Raw genomic sequence first — 27,129 nt, 5'->3', positions numbered from 1 at the left:
TGTCTGGCCATTTGCAAGATGAATGGTCATGCATGTGAGGGGTAAAAGGAACAGTGAGGAAGGGACTGACCTGGTTTCAAGTCGACAGGAGCAGGGAGGACCTGGGCACTGTCCACATTATAGATGACATGCCCATGTTCCACTACCTGGTTCAGCTGCTGGGATTTGAGGTAGAAAATGTGAGGATAATGAGGGTGTGGACATAAAAACTAGCAAAAGAGAAATAGAAAGAAGGGAGAAAGAAGGGAAACGAGATTGCACACACACATGTGAAAAGGCGAACGCAGCATTAATAGAGAAGCGGGCAGAAAAAGAGTTGCGAAGAAAGAGAAAAATGAAGGGACACAGCCACGAGAGGGTAAAAGCAAGAGACAAGCACCAGGCATAAATAGGAGAAGGGGTGTGTGACGAGACAAAGGCAGCGCACACAAGGGTGGGGGTGGGTTGGGGGATTAGACAAACAGACAAGAGAAATGGGGAAAGAGAGGAGAGACGAACACTGTTAACATTTAGGGAGAGAAGACACAAAGTAAGAGTTACAACGCAATAGTGAGCGTTCCCTTTACAGAGACAGATTTCCCTCGGAGTAGCTGTGATTCTAAGCTTGTGCTGCATCATTATTACACAGCATTTGCTTGGGCTATCTCTGTATAGAGAACAGCATGGGAAATCAGAATGAGACAAACAGCTGTGAGGCAGAACTAAGATCAAGGAAGATGAAAGAATAGATAAGGCAAATCAAATATCAAATAAATCCATGAAGATATTTTAAAGTAGCATAATGGGCACATTTACTGGAAAACTGAAAAAGATGGTGCCAGATAAATTGCACCAATGCATTCTGTTTCACAGGAAAAAGGTCATCTGTAGCTAAGTGACAGAAGTTTAATGTACTCAGACTAGTAAGCAAATAAGGCACATGGAAGGTAAAAACAGGCAACAGCCTTGGGGCTTCAAATAGGGTGGGGGGAGAAAAAAAAAAAAAAAGAGGGGGTGAAAAAAGGGGAAAAAAAAAAAAATAATAAAAAAAAAAAAGATACCAGCGACTGTACTGGCCATTACTATGTTCAGTAATAGATCGTCAACACTTGAAGTGTTATACGTTGACGAATAGTGAAGACTACTATTAGAACTGCATTCAGCGTTTTATGAGTGAGCTATTAGCGTGAAAAAGCTGCTTTCTCTCTGCACATGTGTGTGATATGTTACCTGTGGAGGAGTAGGGGTGGAGGAGGGCCGTCCCACTGGCGGAGTAGGGTTTCGACTCCCACCCACTCCTGACATGATCTCCTCTGTGATGTCCCTGCCGCCCTGGTTAGGGTCTCGGATACGGATCTTAATGGGAAATAAAAAGCGCTGAGTCAGACATAAATAAGCTCATTACTCATTGCTTGCTTCAGTACTGATTCATTTACTGAGTAAGCACACGTACGGTTTTCTTCTCCCTCTTGGCAGGTGGAGGTTGCTGCGGTGTAGGCACTATTATGGATGGAGACGGGGTGTACATGGCCTGACCAGGATAGTATTGAGTCCCCGCAGCTAACGGTAATGAAAACAGTATCAGATTCGGTTAGAGACCAAAGTGGAAACAGTCTGGATTTACAACTAACCAGAAGAAAGATGCTTTTTTTTTTTGGTAAGTATGAGTGAAAAAGCAGGATGAACTTACCATATGCTGTAGGAAAGTCTCCAGGAGTAGGTCCAGAGTAGAAGGTACTGGGTCCTGTGGGTTGGACCGAGTACTGCTGAGGAGGCCCCACGTATGGAGGAGCACTGTGGCGATACTGTAACAGATCAATCAAACAGCAATTACAATTGTGGCACAAAAATGACTCGGACAACATTTGGTACCTATTGCGGTTTTGAAATAAAAGCACACACAAGTGCTACTGATGCAAAGCACCATGGTGCATACAAGACCCCTGACCTTCCACACCGTCTTACACCGTCTCCATTTTGTCCCGGTGTGCCCCAACACTGTACCATTACATACCGATACAGTATGTCTCATCCTGCAAATTATTTATGTATGATCTAAAACGTGTACCAAGAGATAAAGTGACACTTCACATTCCTGTGCAAATTTTTACATTATTGTATATTGTTATTATTATAACACTGGCATTTGGCAATGCCTTCCCACCAAAAGCTGTTCATTATATAAAAATGGAACGTACATCGAAAGTACTGTAGAATCTACATATAAAGTGTCCATACATCTTTTTTGGCACCAACAGAAAGACATTATAGCAGCAATGCATTTTTAAAACATTTCTACATATAGTTGGATATTGTACACATAACAGCATGTATATAACTGGAGGTATTTATATACTGGAGGTAAACTGAGAAAAGTATGCTTTGCTAAAAAGCCATACTGATTAAAACATAAGCATATTGGACACAGTTGCTGCACTGTAAAGTGAGACTTACTGACCTTCCTTACGTTCACTATTCTACTGATACTGCTGCTAGCATTCATTTTACTACCATTGCCAAAGGGAATAGCACAAAGCTCAACTTGGTATTTTCAGTTCACATACACCACCCTGTTTATACTGGAGTTTTAACCCAATGCAAATGCAACTGCAAAGTAATTTCTCTCTGGTGTATGCGTCTGTGAGAGACCTGGGGTATGTAGTACTGGGCAGCCTGGGGGGAAGCGAAGGGCATCGGCGTCATGGACATCATGATGGGTGGGCTCGGCGAGTATACAGTGGCATTTGGGGCCTGAGATGCGGGTCGAATCGAAGGGCTGTTGCTTGGAATGGAGGGCCGCGGCGGCTGCATCTGAGTCCTCTGGAAAAACTAGGAGAGATGAAAGCAAGTGGAAAAGTAAGGTGCAGACACTACGTACAAACTGTGAATTACAACAATTTGTTGGAACTAAGGAGAACAGGATTTACATGTTGAGGACACTAGAGCTAAACCAAAGCTGTTCTGAGAATGTGTGGGGAGACAATTGTACCACTTTTTTTTAAGCTCTTTTTACCAGGTGCTGAAAGGCTCTATTCATTAAGGCATGCAAGATACAAAATGGAAAAAAAAATAATATTCTAGCTGGCATGCACTAAAACTTATTGGGCAATTGAATAAAAATTTAAAAAAAGAGAGAAGTGGACAAAACAAATGTTTGATGTGTTTGCATTAGCCAATATTACAAACATGATTGATGAGAATCTTCACTATAAATCTTGACCTTCGCCATTTCACTCATTTTACTGATATGCCAGAGCGATTAGAAACTTCGACTACTGCACCGCATAGACACACACACTTCACTTCGTTTGGCTGTTCTCATGATAGGAGTACAGCGTTCAATGTCCCTTTAACTACCAGGAAATGTGGCTTTGAGTAAAATGACTATTCCTATTTTTCTTCTCTGACAGACAGCGTTAATTGAGAATCCCCTCTATTGCTGAGCGCTTTCTCTGATGTCAAATTCACTTTTGGTTCAGAGGTCAAAATTATAACAGTTGGTGAGCAGAGACTGTTGTTTGTTATTTTTTTTTTTTGTAAATTCCTCCAAGAACTGCAAGAACAATAGTGGTCATACTTTGCTTTTGGCACAATTTAGTGAATCAGATGTCTTTCAAACCAATCGCAAGAGTTAACTGCAATAATGATCAAGAAGAAGTGGCTAATGTAATACTTCTGACCAAAAAGGAAAGACAGTTACACTCTCTTAATGCTTTTTGAATGTAGGTAGGAAGGGTTAACGGAGAAGCCATAACATATCTCACATGATTATGAAGTACCGGTGGCTGGAGGAAATAAAGAGAGAGAGAAAAAACACAAAATGGTAGGGCTGCAACCGGTAATTGTTATTTCAAATATTCTGCTGAAAACGGCTCCGAATATTGTACAATAGTAAGAAATCTTCAAGATTAAATTTTAATTACTCAAAATAAACAGCAGCAGAAAACAAACCATATGAAAAGTCTGTGTGGGATATCACCTCATTAAATCTAAGCGGAAAGCTTAAATCTTCATTAAAAAATTTAACAAATAAATAAATAATTTCCTTAATTAACTTGTTTAAACAATGAGTTTGTTTCCAGCAGACTAAATATTCTATTTCATGTCTCTGCCCTCATCCTTCTTTAAGGATCCTTCTTTAATCTTCCTACCAAAATTCACACTCTAGAACCTTACATTTTGAAATAGATGATAGTTGATAGTTAGTAAGTAAGAAAATTACAAAGAGGTAATAATCATTACAGTAGAATTATAGAGGATAATCAAACAGTTTTAATATAAAAAATTCCACCACCCAGAATATGTTACTTATATCATCACGCGTTGAGTACCTTGCATGTTAACAGCAAATTTGTGGTATAAATGATAAATAATAATAATAATAATATTATTAACAACAACAGCAGCAGCAGCAACAATAATAATAGAGTTGCTGTGGTATTGTTTTTCCATATTATCACACCCTCCCATATTCTCCTTAAACCTGAAGTGGTGGAAATTGTTTTTGGAAATCATTTTACCTGTCTTTTTTAAACCAGAAGTACTGTAAATTAAATCTTTAATTGTTTTTTTGTTGTTTTTTTTTTTAAATGGTGAAATATAGAAAAATCTATATTGCACAAACCTTCAATGTGGTTAAACTTAGTTTTACTTATGGCTATGTTTAACGTATCACAGGCTCTATTAACAGAAAACTCATTATTTTGTCTTTTTATATTTCCATTACACCTGGAATGTTTTCTCTTCAGGTGCTTACTCAAGAAGGTTGTGTAGTTTTGTCATACTAATTCATGTTTACAAAGACCAGTGATTCTCAAAGTAAAGTTTGCGGACCTCCAGTGGTCCATGAAGTGCATCATTGGGTTGGGTTTTTGTGTGTGTGCGCGCGCGCGCTACTGTGGCAGAAAGAACAAGCCATTATTATCAAAGTCATTATATTTGTTGTTGAGTTCTTATAATTATTGGCCTGTTTGACTTGAACTAAATGGGTTTAATCCAATAACTCATAATGAAGTAAATAAATGTCCTAGGACCCAATGTGCTCTGACACAAGGTCCAGGCATAAAAAGCTCTACAGCTTTATTTAAAAAAAATAAAATAAATAAATAAATAAATAAATAATAATAATAATAATAATAATAATAATAATAATAATAATAATAATAATAATCTGTTCAAACTTAATGAGCCAAATATTTGAATAGAATTTATTAAAGGGGTCCCTTGCTGAACAAAGTCTGAGAAATGCTGGCATGGGCTACACTGAACATTACCATTTCGCAAATTTTGGATGTTTCCATGATATTTTGCAGACTGACTTGATTCTGTTCCATGTTGTCAGTTAGATGGAACTACTCGTCCATAGTGGATCATTAAAACTTTATTGCTGTGAGGAAAAAAGACTCTGGCGGCATCACACCACTTTGAGAAGGTAGAACACACTGTTTGGCAACCATTTCGAGTTTATGGAATTTAGTGGTTTAAAAGCAAACGTTTGAGAAATCAACTTATTTTCCCATTTTCAAAGTAATTTCATAATTTAATTTACTGAATATCTGTTGCAGCCCTATAAAATGTCTTCCTCTTGGGGGGGGGGGGGGGGATTGCACAGCTGCAGTGCACAGGGTAGGAGAGCAGATAACTAAGCTTCACAGAGGAATAGGGACTTCATGCCATGCATTTTTTTTAAAGAGTGCAATTTACCTGAATGGGTCTGAATCCTCCCTTGAAAATTGAAGCAGGAAAGAGAGAGAGTCTAATGGGACTGTGCACTATTCGGTATGGAGGGACAGAGAGACTAAGACACTCACACACATACAAAAGAGCTATCAGTAGCATTAAGAGCGTGCAAAGAGTCAGCTCAAATTTCAGGAAAAGCCTTCTTTTTTTATATATATATATACACATACATACACACACACACATACACACACAGAACCAGGCGGTGTGCTGTTAAGGAAGCAGTATATCATCATCATCCACATGAGGCCTGAGCAAATGTGCTCCACTAACCCCCATTCAGAATAAACACAGCCAACTAAGCGTGCTACTTCCTCATTGAAACTTCTCCAACTGGAGTGCAAAGTGCACACGAGGACGTTTATATCACTTCATTTCTGCAGGTGGAGCAAATACACGGAGGACATGCTTCTCTGTATAAAACTCAGCAACATAATGGAAAATGTGCACATTGATTTCTGTGCGATTTTCTGTGTTCCTCTTCACTAATCCCCTCACGGAATAACTGAATGAACCATGTTGTCCTTCTCAAAGGAAATGACAGAGCCAATAAGTAACCTTCACTACAGAAAGGAACTAAACAAATACTACAGCTCTTGATTTCATAGTGCAGCCATGCAACCAATGTGGGACACAACTTCATCCTCAACCCAAAGAGTGGGCACATTATAAATTCTTCAGCTAACCAAGCAGGCAAGTGAAAGCTCCAACGTGCTGCTCAGTCCTATGTTTTAGTTGCCTGGAATCCCAAGTTGTACCTAACACAAGGTGTTAATGTACTGGGAGATAGTTAGCTAGTTCAGTGAATGAATACACGCAGAGGGAAATGAACAAATACAGGGAGATGACCTTACGTACAAAACAGACAAAGTTTCTGATGTAGCACATCGTGTATATGCCCTTGAAAAAAAATTTGCAAGTTGTTAGCCAGCAGGTAGCAACTTTTTCCCTCTTGATATGTTGACTATGTATTGTGCCAAAACGTGGCACAATAATGGCTTGCGCTGGGCTTTCATCAGTTTGCACACATACCTACATGATTCTGAAAAGATCATCCATCATCTGTTCACACTAATTAATCAAACTAGAAAAAAAAAAAAAGATACTAGTTGCCTGAACATTAAATCTGCTTGTCCCAGGCACTTGGGTTTCTGATTTGTCCACCCCTAGAACCCCTCTCTCTACTGTAGTGTTCACCAATCCTGTTCCTGGAGATCTACCTTCCTGCAGGTTTCATCTCCAACCACGTTTTAGTTGATCAACAATATTCTTAAGGCAATGATTAGATGGTCAGGTGGGCACAATTATGGTTTGAGCTAAAGGTAGATCTCCCCGAACGGGGTTGGTGACCACTGGTGTACTGGAAGGTCAACCTTTGGCGGAGTCATTGTGCAGATCCTGTGCATGTGCTAGTGAGTCAGACTGGATTAATCTGATCTAGTCTTAAATTAGAGTGCAGTCGGCCAACTCTCATTCCGCCTCATCTACTTCAACCAGGCTCCATCTTCAAAACAAGTTGAGGCACCTCTACAAGCTACACTCATTTCACAAAAGACACTGATCTAAGTGGGCACATGCCGGTCGTAGAATGAGATAGGTGCAAATATTCAGCTTTGAACAATCGATATCAGTAAAGCAGCAGTTTGGCAACAGCACAATGTTTGAGTGCGCCTTACAAAAATACATGGCATAATCTACAGCGTGATGTTCTGCGCTGCAACGGCGTACATTACCTGGTGATGGGTAGGACGAGGCCCTGGGGCAAACTGAGCGGCGGTGGGCGTGGCAGAGAGCAGAGGCAGGAAGGAAGAGAGAGAAAGAGAAAGATGAAAACACACTGAAACACTTTAAAACCACAAGCCGTGAGATGCAGGTAGTTCCTAACGGCCAAGCTGTCTGAGCTGAAGCCTAAATCTAAAGCATAGCGTGTTTTCACTTGCATCACAACACTGTGACACTGTGCCATCAGCAACAAGCCAAAGCAGCAGGAAAAGATCTTTGGTATTATTCAGATATATTCAGGCCTTCCTGGGTTACTTGAAGTTAAAAAGAAAAGAAAAAACATCCGATATAAAACGTTGCTGGAACAGACATACTCACCGGGCGGCTTTGAGGTGGGACGTTCATTGTTTGCGTCTGTGGTGAGTAGACCAGCGGGGCTGTACCGGCATTCTGACCCGCCGTGTACGGCGACTGCAGCGTCACGGGGGTCCAAGACGAAGGACGATAAAAGGAGCACAGAACAGAGTGGTTGGGTTAGAACACGGAGAAAAATCAGTCTGTGAGAGAATTCTGACAGCAGACCACGTTTGGCCCACTTTAGTGCAAGCTTCTGCGTGTGCAGGTGACAGAGCAAGAATGCCCACTCCCTGCCTCTGAATACACTGCGGTCTGCTGACACTGACAAATCTGCCATCTCCTCAGCGCTGCCTTCAGGAGAAAGCGAGTGAGTGAGTGAGTGAGAGAGAGAGAGGGGGAGAGGCGGCGTGAGAGGAGCAGACAGAGTCGCAGGGCTTACAGAGGCAGACGAGCAACAGAGGTAAGCTCAACCCTCAATCACTCCTCATCTCTCCGTTCAAAGGTGGCTCTGCATGATCACAGTTTAGCCGCTGGAGCATGTAAACTGGACTTACTATTAATAGCAGGGTTTGCGGGCAAAGCCGCGCAGGCGTAGAGTGGAAATCCGAGCGCTCGGCTCAGGAGCAGAACAAGCTCCAGAACAGCTGAGTCACCATGACTGACTTTCTATTTTAGACACAATCAGCTGGGTGTACTGAGTGTTTATGCTTGAGTGTGTGTTTGCCAGAAGACAGTGTACACAGAGACATCAGTAATAAGAATATACAGACCTGGTACATGACAACCTGTTCTCAGAAATACTAAAGTAAATTATTCGACAGGACACACAACATGCACAAGCGCAGTTAAAAATCCCAGTGCAAACAAAGCAGGCAAATTCAAGGATTTCCCCCCAATGCACTGGTGTTTTGAGCTTAATAACCATCCAAGAAAAGCAATTCCTGTACTAACTCATTATTTAGCAACAACGGGCCTCATTTATCAATCTTTTACTAAAGTTGTGTGTAAATGTTTGTGTAAGCCAAACTGGACAAAAACTTTCCACCGGATTTACCAAAGCTTCAGAAAGGTTAATTTGTCATGTGCGTACGTTGATGAATGCAGATTACCATGCACAGCATTTGGTTGACACCCACAAAGCTCCATAAAAGGCAAAGCTCACACAGCTGAAATGATGAGTAATCAAAGTTATTCTGACTCACGTCTACGGCAATAAAAATATATATTATTATTTAACAGCATAATAAATGCTCGAAAGGGGTGAAATCTGTAACCAAATTATGCACCAAATGTGAATTAAGAGAGATGAAAAGAAAAATCACACAAGAACTGAGAAAAAAATAAATAAAAGATTGTGGACACCAAGCAAATCACACAGGGGAATCCGCTTCCCTGTGCTTTTTTTTTCCCCTTTTCAAATTCAAAGCCGTGCGTCTCGACAACTCTGACAGAAATTTCTTGCGCACTAGTGCACCCTCCCCGATGCAACGTTGGAAAAGCAGGAGGGTGTCATGGGAAGTCATGCAACACACTAGGGATTATATGGCACATTCAGTACGTTTACATGGACAACAACGATCCGATATTAACCGATTAAGACGAGACTCTGATTAAGAATCTACCATGTAAACAGTAATTATTGATGACCTTAATCCGACTAAAGTCATAATCGAAGTAAACACAAATGGAATTAAGACGTGTGGAGTATTCCTGTTTTAGACGCATTATGGAAGTGCATTACAGACATGTACACACCTTAATCACGCCATTAACATCGTGTGGGAGTTTGCGCCGCATTTTGCGACAGGACACGTACACACACACAGCAGTGCTCAACTGTTTGATGGCAAACACGGCTGCTTCCGAAACCGCATACTTACCAGCAATATAGTAGAACAAATACATGTATTTCAGTAAGTACGTGGTTTGGGACGCAGCCCACGGCTTCAAGCAGTCGTCTATTTGCACATACAGCATGACAATTAAGTGCACTTGAAGCTTTCGTAAAATGAAAAATAAAAACACCCAAAACTGTATACGGTACCATAACGGAGACCAACTATATGTTGATACGTGAAATTCTGGAGGGATCGTTGGACGGCGTAATGACGTTAATCGATCTACGTTCTATAACATGTAAAACCTGAACATGAAAGGAATATTCTAAAAGCAACTCATGTAAACAGTTTAAATCACAATATTGTCTTATTCAGAATAAGGTCAGTAATTAGATTATTGCTGTTCATGTAAATGTAGTCACTGTAGATTGAGACATGTCAGTTTGGACACTTAAGGGGCCGTTTACACGACAACGTTTTCAACTAAAAAATGGAAAACTTTTCATGCAGTTTGGATGTTCGTTTACACAACAACGGCGTTTTAGGGTCTGAAAACACGAACTTTTGAAAAAGGGTTTTAAAGTGCAAGTTTTTGAAAGAGATGCCATTATTGTCTCTGTATAAACATACAACAATGAGAATCTGTGAAAACGATGACGTCATGCGCACGTGTAGTATGTGTTCAGTCTATAGGCATGCGCGCGAGTATTTCAAAATGCACGAGACATTCAAAACTACGATGGCGGACTACAGGACTGTGTTTGTGCTGCTCAAGATTTTGAGTTTATTGACAAAGTGTAGATTTACTGCCTCACTACTACGACCAGCAGAGACGCATTTGTTACATAAATTATCAACCCACATCTACGCTCACAAAGTATATTCAAAATCCTATAATTATCTTTGTAATGGTCTATTTTGGAGTATATCTGTATCCTTTTATTGCTAATAAAATATAGAAAGCAGACTGACTGCTAGCGTCTCACTATTTGATTTGTATTTCCTGATTTTGTTCCATTTTGGTACAATGACAGTCAATTATTACTACTTAAACATGCACTATTTTGATTTTTTTCACTATTTAAAAGAATGAACACGCTTTGTTAACAGAATTCTGACCTGGAGCACAAGAAAAGCTAAAAGATGGGTTGAAAAGCCATTTCCAGAAGGAAAAAAAAAAACCTTCATGCACATTTTATGTACATTAAGTTATATTACATATAAATGTTGACGTCTCAACATTTATTAACCAAGAACAGTAAGAAAATCATCTATGCTTGACAAGCATGAGTTTTCACAATCCCTTATGACAATGAATCATTTTCTAAGTCTAACTATCGAGATTCTAAGTAACTGGAGAAAGAACTTTTTTGTACTCCATGCAAATCATAAACCACTGAAATCGTTTGAGAAATGTAAAAGTTGTGCTTTTGATCCAGAAAAACCACAGCTCCCCTGTTTACTTGTTTGTGTTTATAGGGCGGTCTTGCCCTGATCAATATGGCGTACACGTTGACGTGAATGTTTACAAAGTGACATCGCCATCTACTGGCCCGGCATGCACAATACAGCATTTTTAGCTGTTTTCACGGATCCATGTGAACGGGGATCGTTTGGACAACGTTGTCGTCTGTACATGAAACATTTCAAAAACGCAAAGGAAAAACTTTTCTGTTTTTAGTACATCGTTATTGTGTAAACGTGCCCTCAGTCTGGCTCGAATAAAGTGCTGCACAGCGTTAGGAGATGATGCCGTGGCAAACAGAACCAACCTAGACGCCGAGTCGTGGCAGTGCGTCCTCCCTTTATACAGCGACATTCTTAACTGAAAGACTGATCTTATTTATGAATTTATGGTGGCTTGTTTCTTTAGCTTTTTTCCCCTCCACATTAAATATTACTTGCATTAAATGCCATTAATGTAACAAATTACATGGTTTGAAGCCAATCAATCAAATTTCACATTAATTAGTGTTCTTATGCATAAATTTGCATAACCTCAGGAACATGAACGCTTTCTGAAATGATGTGACTTTTATGAATACCACATTTCTTGGGTAAATGCTCGTACCAATGGTTTAAGAATAAATCAGTTCATATCCAACTTGATAAATGAGGCCCAATGTGTGTATTAGGAACATTAAACTCTCCAGCTCCTTTAGCTACATAAATAAAAAATAAAAAAAAAGCGGGGGGGGGGGGGGGGGTTTCTCATCACCCCACCTCCCAAACAAAAAGACAGGAAGCTTTGGATGTTGCTAATATTACAGAACAGGAATGACAAAAGTACGGTTGACTATTCTGAATCACACTGTGACTAATGATTAATTTTAATGAACAGAGATTTCAAAGTACTGCTTTCTCTGAGGGAACACCTGTGACTCATCAGGCTGGCAGCATCTGAGCATGCACGATGGAAATTTCTGTGGCTCATTTGCTTCGTGGCAGATTTAATACCTAATCTTGATTTTAATGCAGCAAGCACTGGCAGGCTTATGTTCAAACAGCAAGATATAATTGAATATAGCGCCCTTTATAATAAGCAGTGCAGACACACACACACATACACACACATTCTGTCAGGCAGCTGCATGGGTGCACTCACCCCTCCTCCTGCCTCCCAGGCTTTAGGGTGGCCATACAGATGCGCAGTGGATACTGTGGAAACTGATACCTGAGAAAGGCCGGGTGAGGAGGCGTGGCCCGGCGGTGTGGCCGCAAGGTTCGGGTGTCCCTTGCTGATTTCATGGGCTGTGTAAGGAGGGCCGGGGGGTCTCTGGACCTGAAACCCACCAAAAGGAAAGAACAAATTCAAGAACAAGGTAAGGAATGAATAACACCACAACACCCAGTGCACCCTGTGTGTTCAAGGGGAAGAAACAAAACCAGAGAAAAACAGCATCTTTGTTATTAGTCCAGTGCTGCAGCTTCTCTCAGGATGAAGAAATCAGACCGTTCTTGGGGTCAAACACTGGGTAGGGCTAGGCATGAGACGCTACACTAAAACTATAGTATGAGACACATCCTGATACAGGCTTCACGAGACAATATTGACCAATAGATTATTACACTTTAATGTATTTATTCTGTAATGACAACAAATCAAACAAATGCAATATCAAAACATATAACTGCAAGAAATGTAAACCAGGATTTACAATATAAGGTGTCGTTTTCCCTAGTATTAATGTTATTTTAATCTTTTTCAGGTGTCATAAATGCATTTTGTGGCAACGTTATTAATATGTAAAAGAATGTTCGGTGGAAGAATGTGCATTAAATGATTAAATAAATTTGTGTCATAACCTCTGCTACTGCAGTCTGACACCCACCTGCAACACACAAGTCTATCACACTTACCAGCTGAAAAAATGGCTGGTCATGAGTCGACTGTAGCCGCAATAGCGTTTAGTCAGGTTTAATCTTGGTTTAATTACTCGTTAACAGGAATGCTGCAAAACTACAGTCAGGACTGAAAATAAATGTGAAGAGTTATTAGATGTAACCCAGCTCCTTATGAAATGTAAATTAAATGACACGTGCATGTGCTCTACACTTAACAGCAGCGAAGATACTTATTGACTTCTAGTTTAGTGAAGTCGCCCTGATAAACACCACACCGTTTCATTTGCTTAATTTAGACTCCTATTCGTGATTTGGCAGTGAAGGCATTCACAACATCATCTGTTTGGCAGCACAGACAAAGGAAGCTAAGATGAATTTTAACATGCATAATAAATAAATAAATAAATATTTAGAAAAAACACCTTGTTGCTCTTCACTCAAGTCAGACAGCAGGTTAGTACAGGATACAATACAGGCAAGGTTTCAGACAGGCATTTAATTCGTCCAACATGATACTCATCACGAAAGTTTAAATCTATCTGTGGTTCTTGATACACAATGGTCAATCATCCCGAGGCTAATCACAATCTCAATTCATTTCTCTTCTGTTTCAAAAACGGCATTGATTCTACAGCAGTTGCTTTCAAGCGACACATAAAACAGAGTGCCATTCCCTCTTTTTGCTGTGACCGATGACCAGAGATGTTGTAAAACAACCTCACACATGCACCGAATCCACAGAAGACAAAGAGGGACAGAATATCAGAAATCTAAGCAGTAAAGAACTTGTCCTGAACAATGGTTTAATATTATATAAAGAATATCAAAATGTCCGTTAAACTGAAGCCAGTGAGTCATGGCTGCATGTGTCATCTCACTCAACTGCTTTACCTGAGAATGTTCAAGACTGATCTTCACCCACAAGAGGCTTAAGCAGAAAGTATGCTTCGCTTTTTACGCTTATGCAAGGAACAGCGCACAGTAAGCGTGACGCAAATTTCATCATCAGCAGAGCACGAACGTACTCTAAGCACGTTGCCTGATTTTTATAACCGTGCGTACTTTGTATGCGCAGGTCGCACATGCGCATTTAATTCTTTTGCACCACTTAGTCGTTCCACAAGGTGGCAACAGTGACCCAGTGCCGTTGATTCTCAAGGTAGTTGAAGAAAAAAACTGAACAGACGAGTACAGGTTAGAAAGTACCCGCAGTTGTATAATCCTAGCCTTAAAGAGTATAAGGATTTGTATACGGGTGCTAATCGTGGCAAGAGATTACCCAAGCATTGTTCTTTGTGTTTTGTAATTCTTCTATGCTATCGTCCTTCACACCAAAAAGACCTGCTATACTGCTCTGTACCGACTCTAGGCCAGGAGGAGTAGTGCAAGCTGTCGTAATACACATGCGTCGCCCTCCTGTGTACGCGTGCATGTCAAATGGAGTATATTTTGAAAGGCTATGTGTACGACTGTGCACATACGCCAGTGTAAGTGTAAAAAACGAAGCATACCAGAGGATTTATGATTTACATAAGCAGAAAAACAAACATTGGCAATAAAAAAAAATTATTATTTAAACAAATGATAAATATTGCCGTTTTCATTTTAACTTGCTCTTTGCACCTTAACATGATTCACGTTTTATACTAATTACCAGCTACATTTGCTCAAGAGTACAAATTCAAAATGCAGACAAGCAACCATTCACAAACATCCATTAGGAAACAGAGCAACTACAGTCTGCTACAGTAACGTAAGAGTTGAATAAATGAGCTGTTCCATGAGTGAATATGCCAGCATACTAACATACTAATGTACTAGATCCTACATTCAGTAAAAAGCAGGAGCTGGAAGATTTCCCCCAAATCGTTACGGGTTTTGGGAGCATTTCAGCTTCCCAGTAAAGTTACAACACTGACGGCCAGGGAGCTGTGGACCAAAACGAAAAACCCCACCCGCCCCGTTTATTTATCCAGGTTTCATTTCATTTCTTTCGAATACACCATTTGTTTCATTATAACCGTCCAAGTCAACCGATAGTGGATTTTACCGACACCGATAACTACGTTGGGCAGCACCTGCCGCTAACCAATTAAACAACAATTAGCACTACTGAATGAGAAAGTAAAATATTACTGAACTGTATTACAAAAATAAACAGTACTGTCTGTACCATGAAAATGTACTGTACGTTTTTAAAATGAAATATATTCATATTTATTAATAATTCATAAATATTACAGTAAATAAAAGATATATCTCCAAACTGAACCAAAACACAACATTCCAAACAACAAATAAATACAGAAACACCCCAAATGAATCAAAAAACACTTCAAACAACAAAATGTGTCAGTGATGGTTTTTATTTTGGCTCTAAAGGCCGTTCTTGCATTGTATAATGACAGACGGACCTTTCTCAGCCGTTTCCGCAAAGGACACACCCAGGAAATACTACTGGCCGGTGGAAGCTGGATTTGAGACTCGCCACTGTAACTGATAATGAGATTAACTTGGCTGCACCGGGAGACGCTGCAGCATGCATGTCTCTGTAACTCAATAAAAAAAAATTTTTAAAAAAAGTGTGTGTAACTAATCAAATCCTAAAATTCTACCTTCTTAACTACGCCAGTGTACATTTAAGTGTCGTGACTGAGCTGCATTGGATTGTACTTACAAACAGCTGGAGCTAGTTTCATACCACAAAAAAGCAATACTAGTCATTCGGCCAGGTTGCTAAACTGTATACAACACTTGCAAACTCTGCTTTTGCCCTTTTACTCAACAGTAACCATATTTTTCTCAGCTGTAATCACAGGTAGAGAGTAACCATTTTATATGGTTTGATCAGGTATTAGACAGCTTATCTAACCTCTTTTTTCCTCCAGAATAGGAAGGAGCACAAGGTGACAAAGCAGCTATACTGATTTAAAGGCTGGGTTCCAAACCACATTCTAGTGTAGGATATACTGTGGTACCAACAATTCGTGGTACTATACAATTTTGACATACTATATAGTATGCTGGTATGCAGATTGGCCTATTCACAGCTCCTGCAATCAGCCACTGAAAAAGTGCTGCTATGAGCCTGAAGTGCTGATTACCCCAATAGAAGAGCATCTGTGTTGTGCTGCAAACAAGCAGCAGCCAAGAGAACAGGTTTTCAAATCACTCATTGCCATTTGAAGCCGAAAATATGCGGCGGCCGAAATCTCAGCGCATCCCTACTCATAACCCACAAAAGCTAAAGCCCCATTCGATTCACGTGCATTGAACACGAGTACAACTAAAAGGTCTCATTTACCAACAAACATCACTGCAAAATACTGTGCAAAACAATTTCGTGCAATTTCAATTTCAGAATTTTTTCCAGAAAAAAAAAGCACAAAAAACTCTGCAAGTTCCATCGCAAATTTTGAAAAAGCCACAGCAAAAGCAAACTTTTTTGACCGCAACAATCACCAAAAAAAAAAAAAAAAAAAAATTCAGTGAAATCCTGTACAGACTGAAAACCATAAATGCTTCAGACTTACAGAAGCTCTTTCCAATTGGTTCTTAAAAGCACTTCAGACAAAGTATAAACCATGTTTCTCATAAACACTATGTTCTGCACCATCTTCAAGACACAACTAAAGACCCACCTCTTCCGAGAACACCTAACCAACCCATAAAAATATTATATATATATATATATATATATATATATATATATATATATATATATATATATATATATATATATATATATATATATATATATATATATATATATATATATATATAAAAAAAAAAAAACACTTACTCTGACACTTACACCTCTACTCTGCGCACTTTGCTTCTTCTGGAACTCAATTAATGGATATTGTATGGTGACACTACTTGTATTGTTCTCTGCTTGATATCGCTTTGCTTGTATTTTCTCATTTGTAAGTTGCTTTGGATAAAAGCGTCTGCTAAATGAATAAATGTAAAAGAGAAGTACGTCACTCACACTGTAGACGGCAGCAACGCCAGGTTGTGTGGAGAAGATCCGCTCGTCCAGCGGCGGCGGCTGCACTCTGGGGATCCTGGGGTGCAACGCATTAAGGAAAACTCTGGAGAAGCAACCATTTAAGGCTAAACACATCACCAAGGTGGAAGGACAAACAAGACACATACAGGCAACAGATAAAGCTTCAAATGCACAAAAACATAATGATCAGAAACTTTGAAGAAAATCAGTCTGAGTGTTTTTCCATTACTAGAAAGGGATCCCCTCTTTTGAAAGAAATAAGAAGTCATCAGCTCTTACCACAAAAAAAAAAAAAGAGGAAACTTTTGCTTTACTTTCCACTCTCGCTCTGTGGTTGGGCACAGACAGTGCTACAGACATGAGATGTGTGTGTGCTGTGTAGACTGGCATTCAAAATGCTGTCAAGACATGCCTGTTCCCATTAGTATATAAACTGAGAGAATCACACCGCTGCTCATTGAGGTGCAGCAGGCAAGAAACTTCATGTAATCATGCAGCACTCAAAGCACTTAAAATTCTTTTCTGAATAAACGCCTGTTATGTCAAGACTAGTAATAGGTTCAGATAATGAGCTAAAACGATCACATTTCACATTATTGAACTCAAAACATTCTCGATTTATCCTGACAGAATGCAAAGGGGCCAAGTCATGTGAGAGGGGGGGGATAGCAGCGACCAAAAACATTAGGCTACTAATGCAAGATTGGGGATGTGGTCAGGCTTCCAGGGGGTCAGTTAATATCAGAGTTCAAAACACCTGCTCAATACACACTCGTAGGGCAACGAGCTCATCTGCGGTTTTTCATTGAGTGAGAAGACTGCTCTTTTGGAGTATTTCTGAATGGCTCCGATACACAAAAGTTGGCAGGTCGTGCAATAGCTCGATGAATGGTGGAGAGTGTAAAAATGAAGCACTGGTGACTGAGAATGTGGCTCTTAAAGCAGCGGTGTTCCTACGAAAGGAGATGCCTCTCCTGTCTCCACGCCAGCGGCAGTGCAGAAAAATCCGGGCGCAGCACAAACAAGGCTATTGTTAGAAGGGTGGAGGAATCCTTCCTCCCCAGCTGCACTTCAATCAGACTCCGACAGTGTTCTCATAATATAAAGGATTTACAGTAACTGGATTAAAATTGTTTGGTTTTTTTTTAAACTTATAGGCACTGGTTTCAACTTCCTTTTGGCACAGTGCTACGAGAAAATCAATGATAAAGCACAGTCACTAGGTTAAAGGTTATTTTTAGTGCTATAGTCCAATTAATAACCCAGTTGAACTCACTTCTAAGACTGCACAGGAGGATGACTACATCCACTTTCTTTAGAGTTAGAACACAGAAGCTATATATTGTACTGGTTTACGTAAACATTACGTAAACGAAATGTATTCTGCAGAGCAACAACAACAAAAAACAGTTATATAAAAAAAGAAACCAATCAGCTTGTAAAACAGTACTGTTTTACAACTCTTGAGATGAATGGGTTGAAGAAGCAGACTGAGAATTATGATTGAGCGCACTGCCTGAATCTCAGGCCAGCGTGCTAAACAGCACTGTCTTTGTCAATGGAACAAAGTGGAGGCAGAAAATACAAGCATCGTCAGATCACGACACCAAAAGAATCTCTCAATGCAAGCCGGTTACTTGCCTGATGATATAAGATCAGCACATGGTGCCATCAATAAACTTGTACATATTCATAAGGCACTGCAAACAAGAGAAAGAAACATTACAGACAACTGTAAATGGTTTTGCAGAACACACAATGGATTATTATCAGGATGGCCACTGTCAGTCAGTAGGGTTCACAAGGAAGCTGAGGACCAAATTGCAGACGCTAAAGTCAACATGACGCCAGGTAACTCTTTGCCCTCATATTAACCTGACGGACGTGGATCGCCACACCTTGTTTGGTATTGCACAGCTCCCCAATAAAAATTCTCACACTCGAGGTTGCTTGAGAGCTTCAAAGGGAATACGAAAAGGAAAACAAACGGAGAGTGAGGGGGAATTGTGATGAAACAGGTAGGTTTTCAGCCGAGACTTGAAACAGCAGGAGTGAACAAACGGTAAAGTCGTTATTTAGCCCAGCAGACAAATAAAAGCTCCAGTGTGCTGCCCAGTCTCATGGTTTGGATGCCTGGAAACTCACCAGGCTAAAAAGTAGTACATAATGCAACAGAACAACAAATGGAAAGAAACTAGTTTAAGATTATTATCCTCTTCTAACAAAAGTTTCTATTGTGGATTCGATTGCGTTTGCACAGCGAGTCATTAACTATGAGCTGAGGTGTTGTGTTTTCACGTCGCAGGTAGGTAAGGGATAACCTAGCTGGCCGTTAAATTATTTTTAATGCACTCCGCGGAGGCAGCCAGGAGGTTCTTTGCCTCCACATCGTGCATTAAAATTGTGTAACGCACACCTAGCCGTGGATTATCCCACTTAAACCATGGTCACTCACCAGCATTGACAAGTTATATCAATCATTGATGTTTGACTGAAATGATAAAAATAACGGTTAATTTCCGTTAGTAATTTTATATATCGGGTGTCAGATCTAGAATTTCACACCCTCTAAATCAAGAGCGAGCGAATGAGCGAGAGAGAGACTGTGCATGTGTGAATTATGGCGTGCAAATTTTCTCTGGAGACCGCTGTGATTATGGGCGCCAACATATGACATCAAACACCACTGTTAAAATATCTCGAATGTTCCTGTATGCAGCGACACCACAATCCAGACAACTTCTCTTTCGATGCTGATTTTATATTCTCTTAAAGCTGTGTTGTATAAAACGGCATAAAATGGGATGGTGCTTGGATTTTCTGAAGAGCGAAACTTGTTTGCGTGAAGCTCGTAGCTCATAGATAAAGTGGAGCAGGTGTAACTGATGAACAGACCTGTGAATGAACACATTGGGGATTAGTAAAGATCCTAGCTGCTAAATTAGTCACAGATTATTAAGGGTGATCCACATATACTAATGACAAAGAAAATGTACATTTGAAAGGCAGGGTTTTGGGCTCAACGAGAACTAGTTTTGATGAAGAATTTAACTTAACTATAAAAGTTGGAGTTTAAATCCTCGATACGTGCAGGTAATTATGCATGACTGACCTAGTACAAAACTAACATCACCTGAATAACAGTGAAAGATATTGTCAATGCATTTGCTAAACGAGGATTAAAATCAGGGACGCGCTGAAAATTTCAGCCACCGAAACTAGGAGAGAGAGAAAAAAAAAGGCCAAAAATATATGCCCCCGCCCCTCAGTGCTTGGCACTCGGATTTCGCGCTCGATCTAGCTGATGGTTATCGTCGCATTGCAACATTACTAGAGCTGCAATTTCTAAAACATTACTTTAATGCAGAGAAAAAGCAGCATGAATGGGGAATGGGAAATGATAAAGGCAGAGCTGGAGGTGATGAACGCATCTGCTGAAGGATCGACGCGCAGCACAGAGCAAAGTGTACCAGAGAAACGATTGCATACAATTGATGAATTGATCAGGGTTTTTTTTTTTTTTTTTTTTTTTTTAAGTCCAATATTAATACACAATAAACTATTTTAAAATAGGTTTAAAAAAAAATTAATTTTCGATTTCAGCCAATTGTGTCCTGAATTTTTCTTTCGGTGAATCACTAATTAAAATACATTCCATAAAGAGAAAGGGACTGAGAACTTAACCCTGAGTGACACACTGTAACATACGTACAGTGTTTTCATCAATAGATACAATGTGGCGTCTTGGAAAGAAATAGGATCTACACTCTCACATAACAATGTGATCCTATATGACAGGTTATCAGATTCCACCCAGCTGACTCCTGATTAATACCCAGCCATAGAGCTCGGTGCAAATGAAAAGAAACATGTCACTATAGTACTTCTGAAAACAGATCGACGCTTCAGTCATGAAACTTCACGACTTTTCTTCAATACGGTGTCATTCATTTACAGGTGCACAGCATTTAAGGCGTGAAGATGAAATAAGGGTTTGGCGAGCAGGACGATGTATAAACAGAAACTGAAAGGGCATTTTAAACTCACTTTATCCGAGAGCTACCAGCAGTGATAGTGAGAAAGTCCTAGCAGGCAAAGAAACATAATCTTACCACAAAATCCCTAACGTGTCAGGAGATGAGGCTCGGTGCTAAAAGCATAAATGATAAACAATGGATTGGTTGAATCACTGAGACATAAAAACACTGCATCTAGAACAAAACGATTCACAAGTGAATCTCAAACTAATCCCAGTGGTGAGGCACAGACACAACAAGTGTCTGGTGGTCCAGGAAAACCTGTCAGACATCACAGTGCCTGAATTCTGGAAAACAGCAAACAATGACCAATAGAGAAAATAAAATAGAAGTTTTGACCAAGCCAAACCAGTTATTTTACCATACGTAACAGCCAAAAATATTTTACATCGGAGCTACTTTCTAACCTTGCCTTGGCCGACTGCCCACAAAGATCATGAAAGGATAAAGATCAATTTTAACAAGCATTTGTTGGCATGATAAATGTCACAATTAGGCTTGCTGCGATAGTCGGTGTTCCCCGTGTTACACGGCCTTCAGCAGCACAACGATTACATCCCTTGCCCACCGCGGCACCACCCCAACTCTCGTTTAGCTTTTTAATAATAATAATAATAATAATAATAATAATAATAATCATCATCATCATTTAGGTCAGTTAGAGAACAGACGCTACAACTAAAAACGAAACGAGCTGAATGAGTCAGAGGAGTCACAGAACAGATAAAAAGGAGTCAGTTTTCAGTTATCACGTGGCGAGAGTGAGACTAAGATGATGATAGCGTGACACCTGTATTACCGGTGACTGCTCCCCCCCACACCGGTATTACCGGTGTTGTCACACGTCGATTAACCGGTGGGACAATTTCCTCACGTCACATTCCGAATCACAATTCAATCGTTCTAGAACGTGCCATAGCGTAAAGGGACATGAGCCTAATGTATTCAGTTTGTAAATACATATCGGCTGTTTAATTGTCCGTGATACTACTGAGCAGTCACGTCATCAAAACAGAGTAGAGCACTTACACACACTGTACAGGTGACAGCAGAGAAAGTTTTAAAATGTTTAAAAATATTTCATTTTACCAAAAAAAACAGAACTGCCTACATTCACGGAGATCAGACGAGTAAAGAGACGACGGTGAGGCTCGCGTTTAAATGTCGCAAGTGACTTTTACGTCAGGTGATGAGACAGAGACTGATGGTGAAGCTGATAATCAAACGGATAACTTATTTCCCATTGTAAACTTAGACAAAAGGGTCAGCTGTAATTCCAAAGACAGGTTTACATAAATAAGCTTATACCGGCTATAGAAGAAATTCATTCACAGGGACTTGTATAGCGGATGCTCCACATAATCAAAGAACAATAAATGTGTTATTTAACAAAGATAAATGTATAATCAGTAACATGTTGACGCTTTCTGTAAAGAGATGTGTATTTAACATTTATGGAAGTAATCTTGGGTGTCAGTGTGTTGTAACCATCAGTATAATTTCTGCTATGGGGAAGTTTTCATGACAGAGGAGTTTGCACTTCCTGGTTTCTCAGTAACATGACAAGCTACAATACGTATTATTAACTTAAAGACAAAGGGGAAAAAACGAGAATGTTTACTGCTACAATGTTTACAGCTGCTACAACTTGTCGTGCAAACATTTCATAGCATTAAAAGGTAACTACTGAAGCTTTTCCACCGCAGGAACCTTCCCCAGTAATTAGGGACCTTTGGAGGTACTCGGTGTGTTTCCACCGCAGGGACCAGGGTCTAAATTAAGTTCCGGGTAAAATATTTAGCCCTCGCAAAGTTCCTACTCGTGAGATGGTACTTTTTCAAAAGCCAGGAACTTTGGGGGTGGGGCTTGGGCTCTGAACATGCTAATTGGTTGAGTGCATGCAGCCTTTTTTTTTCCCACCACAATTTTTTAAAAGTCTGTTGCGGTGCGTACAGTAACTGTTGTTTATGGCGATTCGAATCAACACAATGGAGTTTCTTAAAAAATATGACCGATGGACCGACGACGAGGTTCAGGCCTTAATAAGTGTTCTGAATTCGCTTTACTACCACTGCTCGTCTCTTCTCCAGCATTTTCTCAATTACCTCCTTAGCAAAGCAATACATCACAATCAACAGCAGCACGGCTCGAATCTCCTCTGTGCTACTCCTTGTTGCAGTGTCGTTATCAGATTTCAGAAAATAGACGGTCCGTTTTTTAAACACGAACCATTATCCACAGAAAAAAATAATACATTTAACTCTGTGACCAGGAATCAAACCCGGACTGGCAGCGAGAGCGCCGAATCCTAACCACTAGACCGCTGGTTTAGTCGCAGCAAACTCTTTTTACTGTTCAAAGGTTTGTGTTACAATCAGAGCCTGCTATGTGTTTTTTTATGAGCTGAGCAAATATTTTATGTTATTACATCATTAAAATCAGCTTACTTTGTGTCAATAATCAGTTCGATTGTAGCATACTTCGAGGCTTCATATCCTCTCCAAGGGCTTGTCGCGCACAGTCGTACGTCACCGAACTAATTTGCCTAACCTTCATGGTACTTTAGGCCACGATAGAGACACAGACAACAAAGGTCTGAAGAAACCAAATGGTCTCTTGTTCCGGGTATTTTCGGTGGAAAAGCAGCTTATAATCGGTAACAAATATGACAGTCCTGTAGTACAAACCTTCAGGACCTACTGTTATCAGACAATAACCAACTCTGTAGTGGCCGCAACCCTCTGCTTTGCATCACACCACCCCAGCACTGATCGTTTTCCTATAAAACAGTACATCCCGGGGTGGCGTATTTAACTGTGGCATCTTTCAGTAGAAATATGAGCAGAATCTTGAAACTTAAATCTCTCTCTTTATACTTCTGCAGGTAACCAGAGTTTAAAATATTAACAGCGTTACTTGTGGTTAAGACACACACAAAAAAAACAGTACAGAAAAGGCTGCAGTTTCAGAAGAAAATGTCCAGATTTGCTAGTGGGAAGGGTTTTCCCAGACCACCCATAGAAACATCATGATGTTCTACATGGACATCCGCAAATAGCATGTGTACAGGTGTCATACGCACTGCGGTACAACAGATTAAAACCTGCGAAAGAACTGAAACACATTTCCATAAAATTAGGCCAGAGTCTAGACTGAAAGGGAGTGAACTATTGTTTTATGGAAAACGTGTGGACAAGCGAATGAGTGGCAACTGAGAGATGTCAAACTAAAGGGGGCCCTCAGAATACCGTCCACATCCAGCACATCCGCCAAGCACAGCTAGCTAAACAACAGCAGCCGGTTTACGCCGCCGACTTCCTATCACTTATAAAGTGTGCCTTTATAAACTCTTTAACGACGACTTTAAACGCTTGTTGGTTAAAAACGACTGGTTTCATTATAACACCCGAAGCAAGCAATCACAATATCAGAGTAAATGCTAAAAACACAACATAACACACAGCTTCGCCCCTTAGTTAGCTAACAATACACCTAGCATAACCGATAGCTAGTTAGTTGTTAGCTTTGTGTTGACAGGTTTGTATTGGGCCAATTGGCACAGTAACTCATTAAATAAAATAGTTACTTAATATTTTTTGTTAACAGTTAATACGAAGTAGACAACATATCTAGAGATATTTTCTGTGGTCAAACTGACAACAACGACCCAATCATGTTACTCGTACACCCGGCACCACACAAACAAAAAGACCAACAAAGCCACAGCAAGCAAACAGGAGAATTATTTAGCTACAAGTGACAGTGATATGTTTTCAGTGAAGGATACTGCGTTGGTGGTACCGGAGGAGGCTGCTGGGCGAGCGGCGGCCCCGGAAGCGGCACTGTGGCTAGCGGAGTCCGCAGCTGAGAGGAGTTGGCCGGCCCGGGTCCAGGTCCGGCAGGAGCGGCTGACTTCGGCACCGCTTTCTGCGACAAACTCATTGCAAAAAAACAAAAACAAAACAAAACTCAAAGGCGACTATTTACAAAAAAAAAGCTAGCTATGTAGACCGGCAGCTTAAAAATAGCGGGTATAAAATGTAGCTTGCCAGCAAGTTGCGCCAGCAGCAGGCCCTAAACGAGTAAGTTGCCGGTGGCGGAAAAGCTAGCTCAGACAGAAAGCTTTAGCTAGCTAGCTAACAGTCTAGCTAGCTTATTGATACAGTAGCAAGCTAACGTTAGCTAGCTAGCGCTTATTGGGGTTTGTCTTCATTGCTGAAGGTAGGGGGGTTGTTCCCCCTCCCCGCTCGGGGTGTCCGAGGATCCAGTTCGTCTCTACTTGCCAGGGCGATCTCGACGACGTGCCCTTTCTTAAATTAACAGTACCTGATCTTTAGAACTGCTATTTGACGAGTAGCGCTCTACTGAGTAGGATGACTTCGTTCAACATGGCGATGTGGCCGCCTCCAGCAGTCCTACAGGACTGACGGTTCGGCTTACATCGGAGATTTCCGGCAACTTTCGGTCGATGGAATTTAAACGAGCGTCAGTGGCGATTAAAACAGGTATAGGCTACACTCCAAAACCGCACACTATCATACTTAGCATATCAGAATAATACACCAGTTACTTACCGGGGAGTTTAACAATATATTTAGAGCGGTAGTGTGTTGTTTCGGACGTAGTTTCTAACTGAAGCGCGTCTCTCAATTGTTTCATGATGTTACACTGACACCTTGCGTGACTTATTAAACGTTGCAGCTCATGTTTCTAATGAGAGGTTAGAGTTGTAAAATATCACAAGAGGCCTTTATTTGTCAAATTAATTACGGCACAGTGGAAGAATAGTTTTCTTCGCAAATCTCAGATTGTTAGGAAGGCGGGGTCAGAGCGCGGGGGTCAGCCATGATGCAGGACAGAGAAGGTTAAAGGCCGTGCTCAAGAAACTCTTTGTTGATTAACCCAAATAATGTTTACTCTGGGTTTTCCGGTTCCAGAACACCTGTGGGGAGTTAGTTCAATCAACCTCCCATTGGTAACTCCGAGTTAAAGCGCCTTTGTGCGTCAATTTAAAAAATAAATAAATAAATAAATAATAAAAATACATAAATTACACGTGGGTCCATAGATACGGAAGCCCTAAGGGCCATGCAGTATTACTTTTTTTCTGTTGTTTTCTCATGATCTCGACATAACAAAAGTTTTCTCGTGATCACGACTTAATTTAAATTGTTTTCTCCGTGATCAGCTACAGAGGGAGCTTTGTAGTGGACTTGGAGTGTGCTTCTCACTTCAGGAGCGAGACGAAGGGCACAAGCTGTGGTCCAAGTTCAGAGTAAACACACAGACCCACACATACACACAGTACAGACATACCGAGTGCAGATGTTAATATAAATAACTCACCAGTGCATGCACTATATTAATATTATATACCAAGCACACTATTGTTATATGCATTTCCATCCTTATGTTTCAAATCCATGTACATATGTAAGAGCAGTTAAAAGAAAAGATTACACTTAAAACAAACCTTAAAAGTAAAATATGACTACAGACATTGTGTTAAGCTGCTGGTCCTCTTTATCAGACTGAGAAGAATGAGATAACACCATTATCTATTTTACACACACACGGTATTTGGGGGGGAAAGCTACAAATAAATAAAAAACGTAACACATTTTTGAATACTTTTTTGCTTAAACCTGAAAAGGCTGTTCTCCAGCATCATGTCTATATGCTCCTCCCTTTCTCCTGTCTTTGGCTCTCTAGGTTGGAACTTCCTGTCCTGCAGGCCATATAGCATGACCATCACCAAGGGCCATGAGGTCATCACACTAAACATATAAAAAGCCAGTCTTCATTTCATACTCTATGATGATTATTAGCATGGTCCAAGAAAATTTAATCTCCAAGAAATCTATTTATAATGTCCAAGAAGTGTATTTGATCTGTCGAGATTCCTGGGCGTCTCATTTACAAACATTTATACAATATTGCTGCAACATTATTAGGGACATTTTCACTAACCTTTTGTGTGATTGTAGTGTGAGAAATGTTCCAAGAACATTTATGTTTGTAACGTTACAGTCTAACGCTATAAGGAGAATAAAACACTTTGGGATGTGCCATCACACCACCTCATCTTTGATTATATTCT

The 27,129-nt window shown here is 40.2% G+C and overlaps 1 protein-coding gene across 6 annotated transcripts in view; it reads right to left on the bottom strand.

Moving 5' to 3' along the window:
- Positions 1 to 26,087, bottom strand: part of eif4g3b (eukaryotic translation initiation factor 4 gamma, 3b) — a 44,263-nt gene extending 18,176 nt beyond the window's left edge. The window contains exons 1-10 of one of the 6 annotated variants that reach the window (XM_053642576.1): positions 24,817 to 26,087; positions 16,972 to 17,074; positions 12,241 to 12,417; positions 7,819 to 7,911; positions 7,452 to 7,484; positions 2,629 to 2,808; positions 1,670 to 1,784; positions 1,433 to 1,539; positions 1,210 to 1,335; positions 71 to 158 (exon numbers count right to left, since the gene is read on the bottom strand). In XM_053642576.1, coding sequence (XP_053498551.1) covers positions 71 to 158; positions 1,210 to 1,335; positions 1,433 to 1,539; positions 1,670 to 1,784; positions 2,629 to 2,808; positions 7,452 to 7,484; positions 7,819 to 7,911; positions 12,241 to 12,417; positions 16,972 to 17,074; positions 24,817 to 24,971 — 1,177 coding nt within the window. In that variant the 5' untranslated portion in view covers positions 24,972 to 26,087. Of the gene's footprint in view, positions 1 to 70; positions 159 to 1,209; positions 1,336 to 1,432; positions 1,540 to 1,669; positions 1,785 to 2,628; positions 2,809 to 7,451; positions 7,485 to 7,818; positions 7,912 to 12,240; positions 14,502 to 16,971; positions 17,075 to 24,816 lie in introns of those variants that run through there. The other 5 variants (XM_053642578.1, XM_053642579.1, XM_053642581.1 and 2 more) reach the window with 5 other exon arrangements.
- Positions 26,088 to 27,129: the final 1,042 nt, after the last annotated feature.

Source organism: Ictalurus furcatus, chromosome 15, assembly GCF_023375685.1.
Source record: "Ictalurus furcatus strain D&B chromosome 15, Billie_1.0, whole genome shotgun sequence".
NCBI classification, from domain to species: Eukaryota; Metazoa; Chordata; class Actinopteri; order Siluriformes; family Ictaluridae; genus Ictalurus; species Ictalurus furcatus.
Note: the sequence above shows the minus strand (reverse complement) of the source record. Positions and strands in the feature narration are given on the sequence as shown.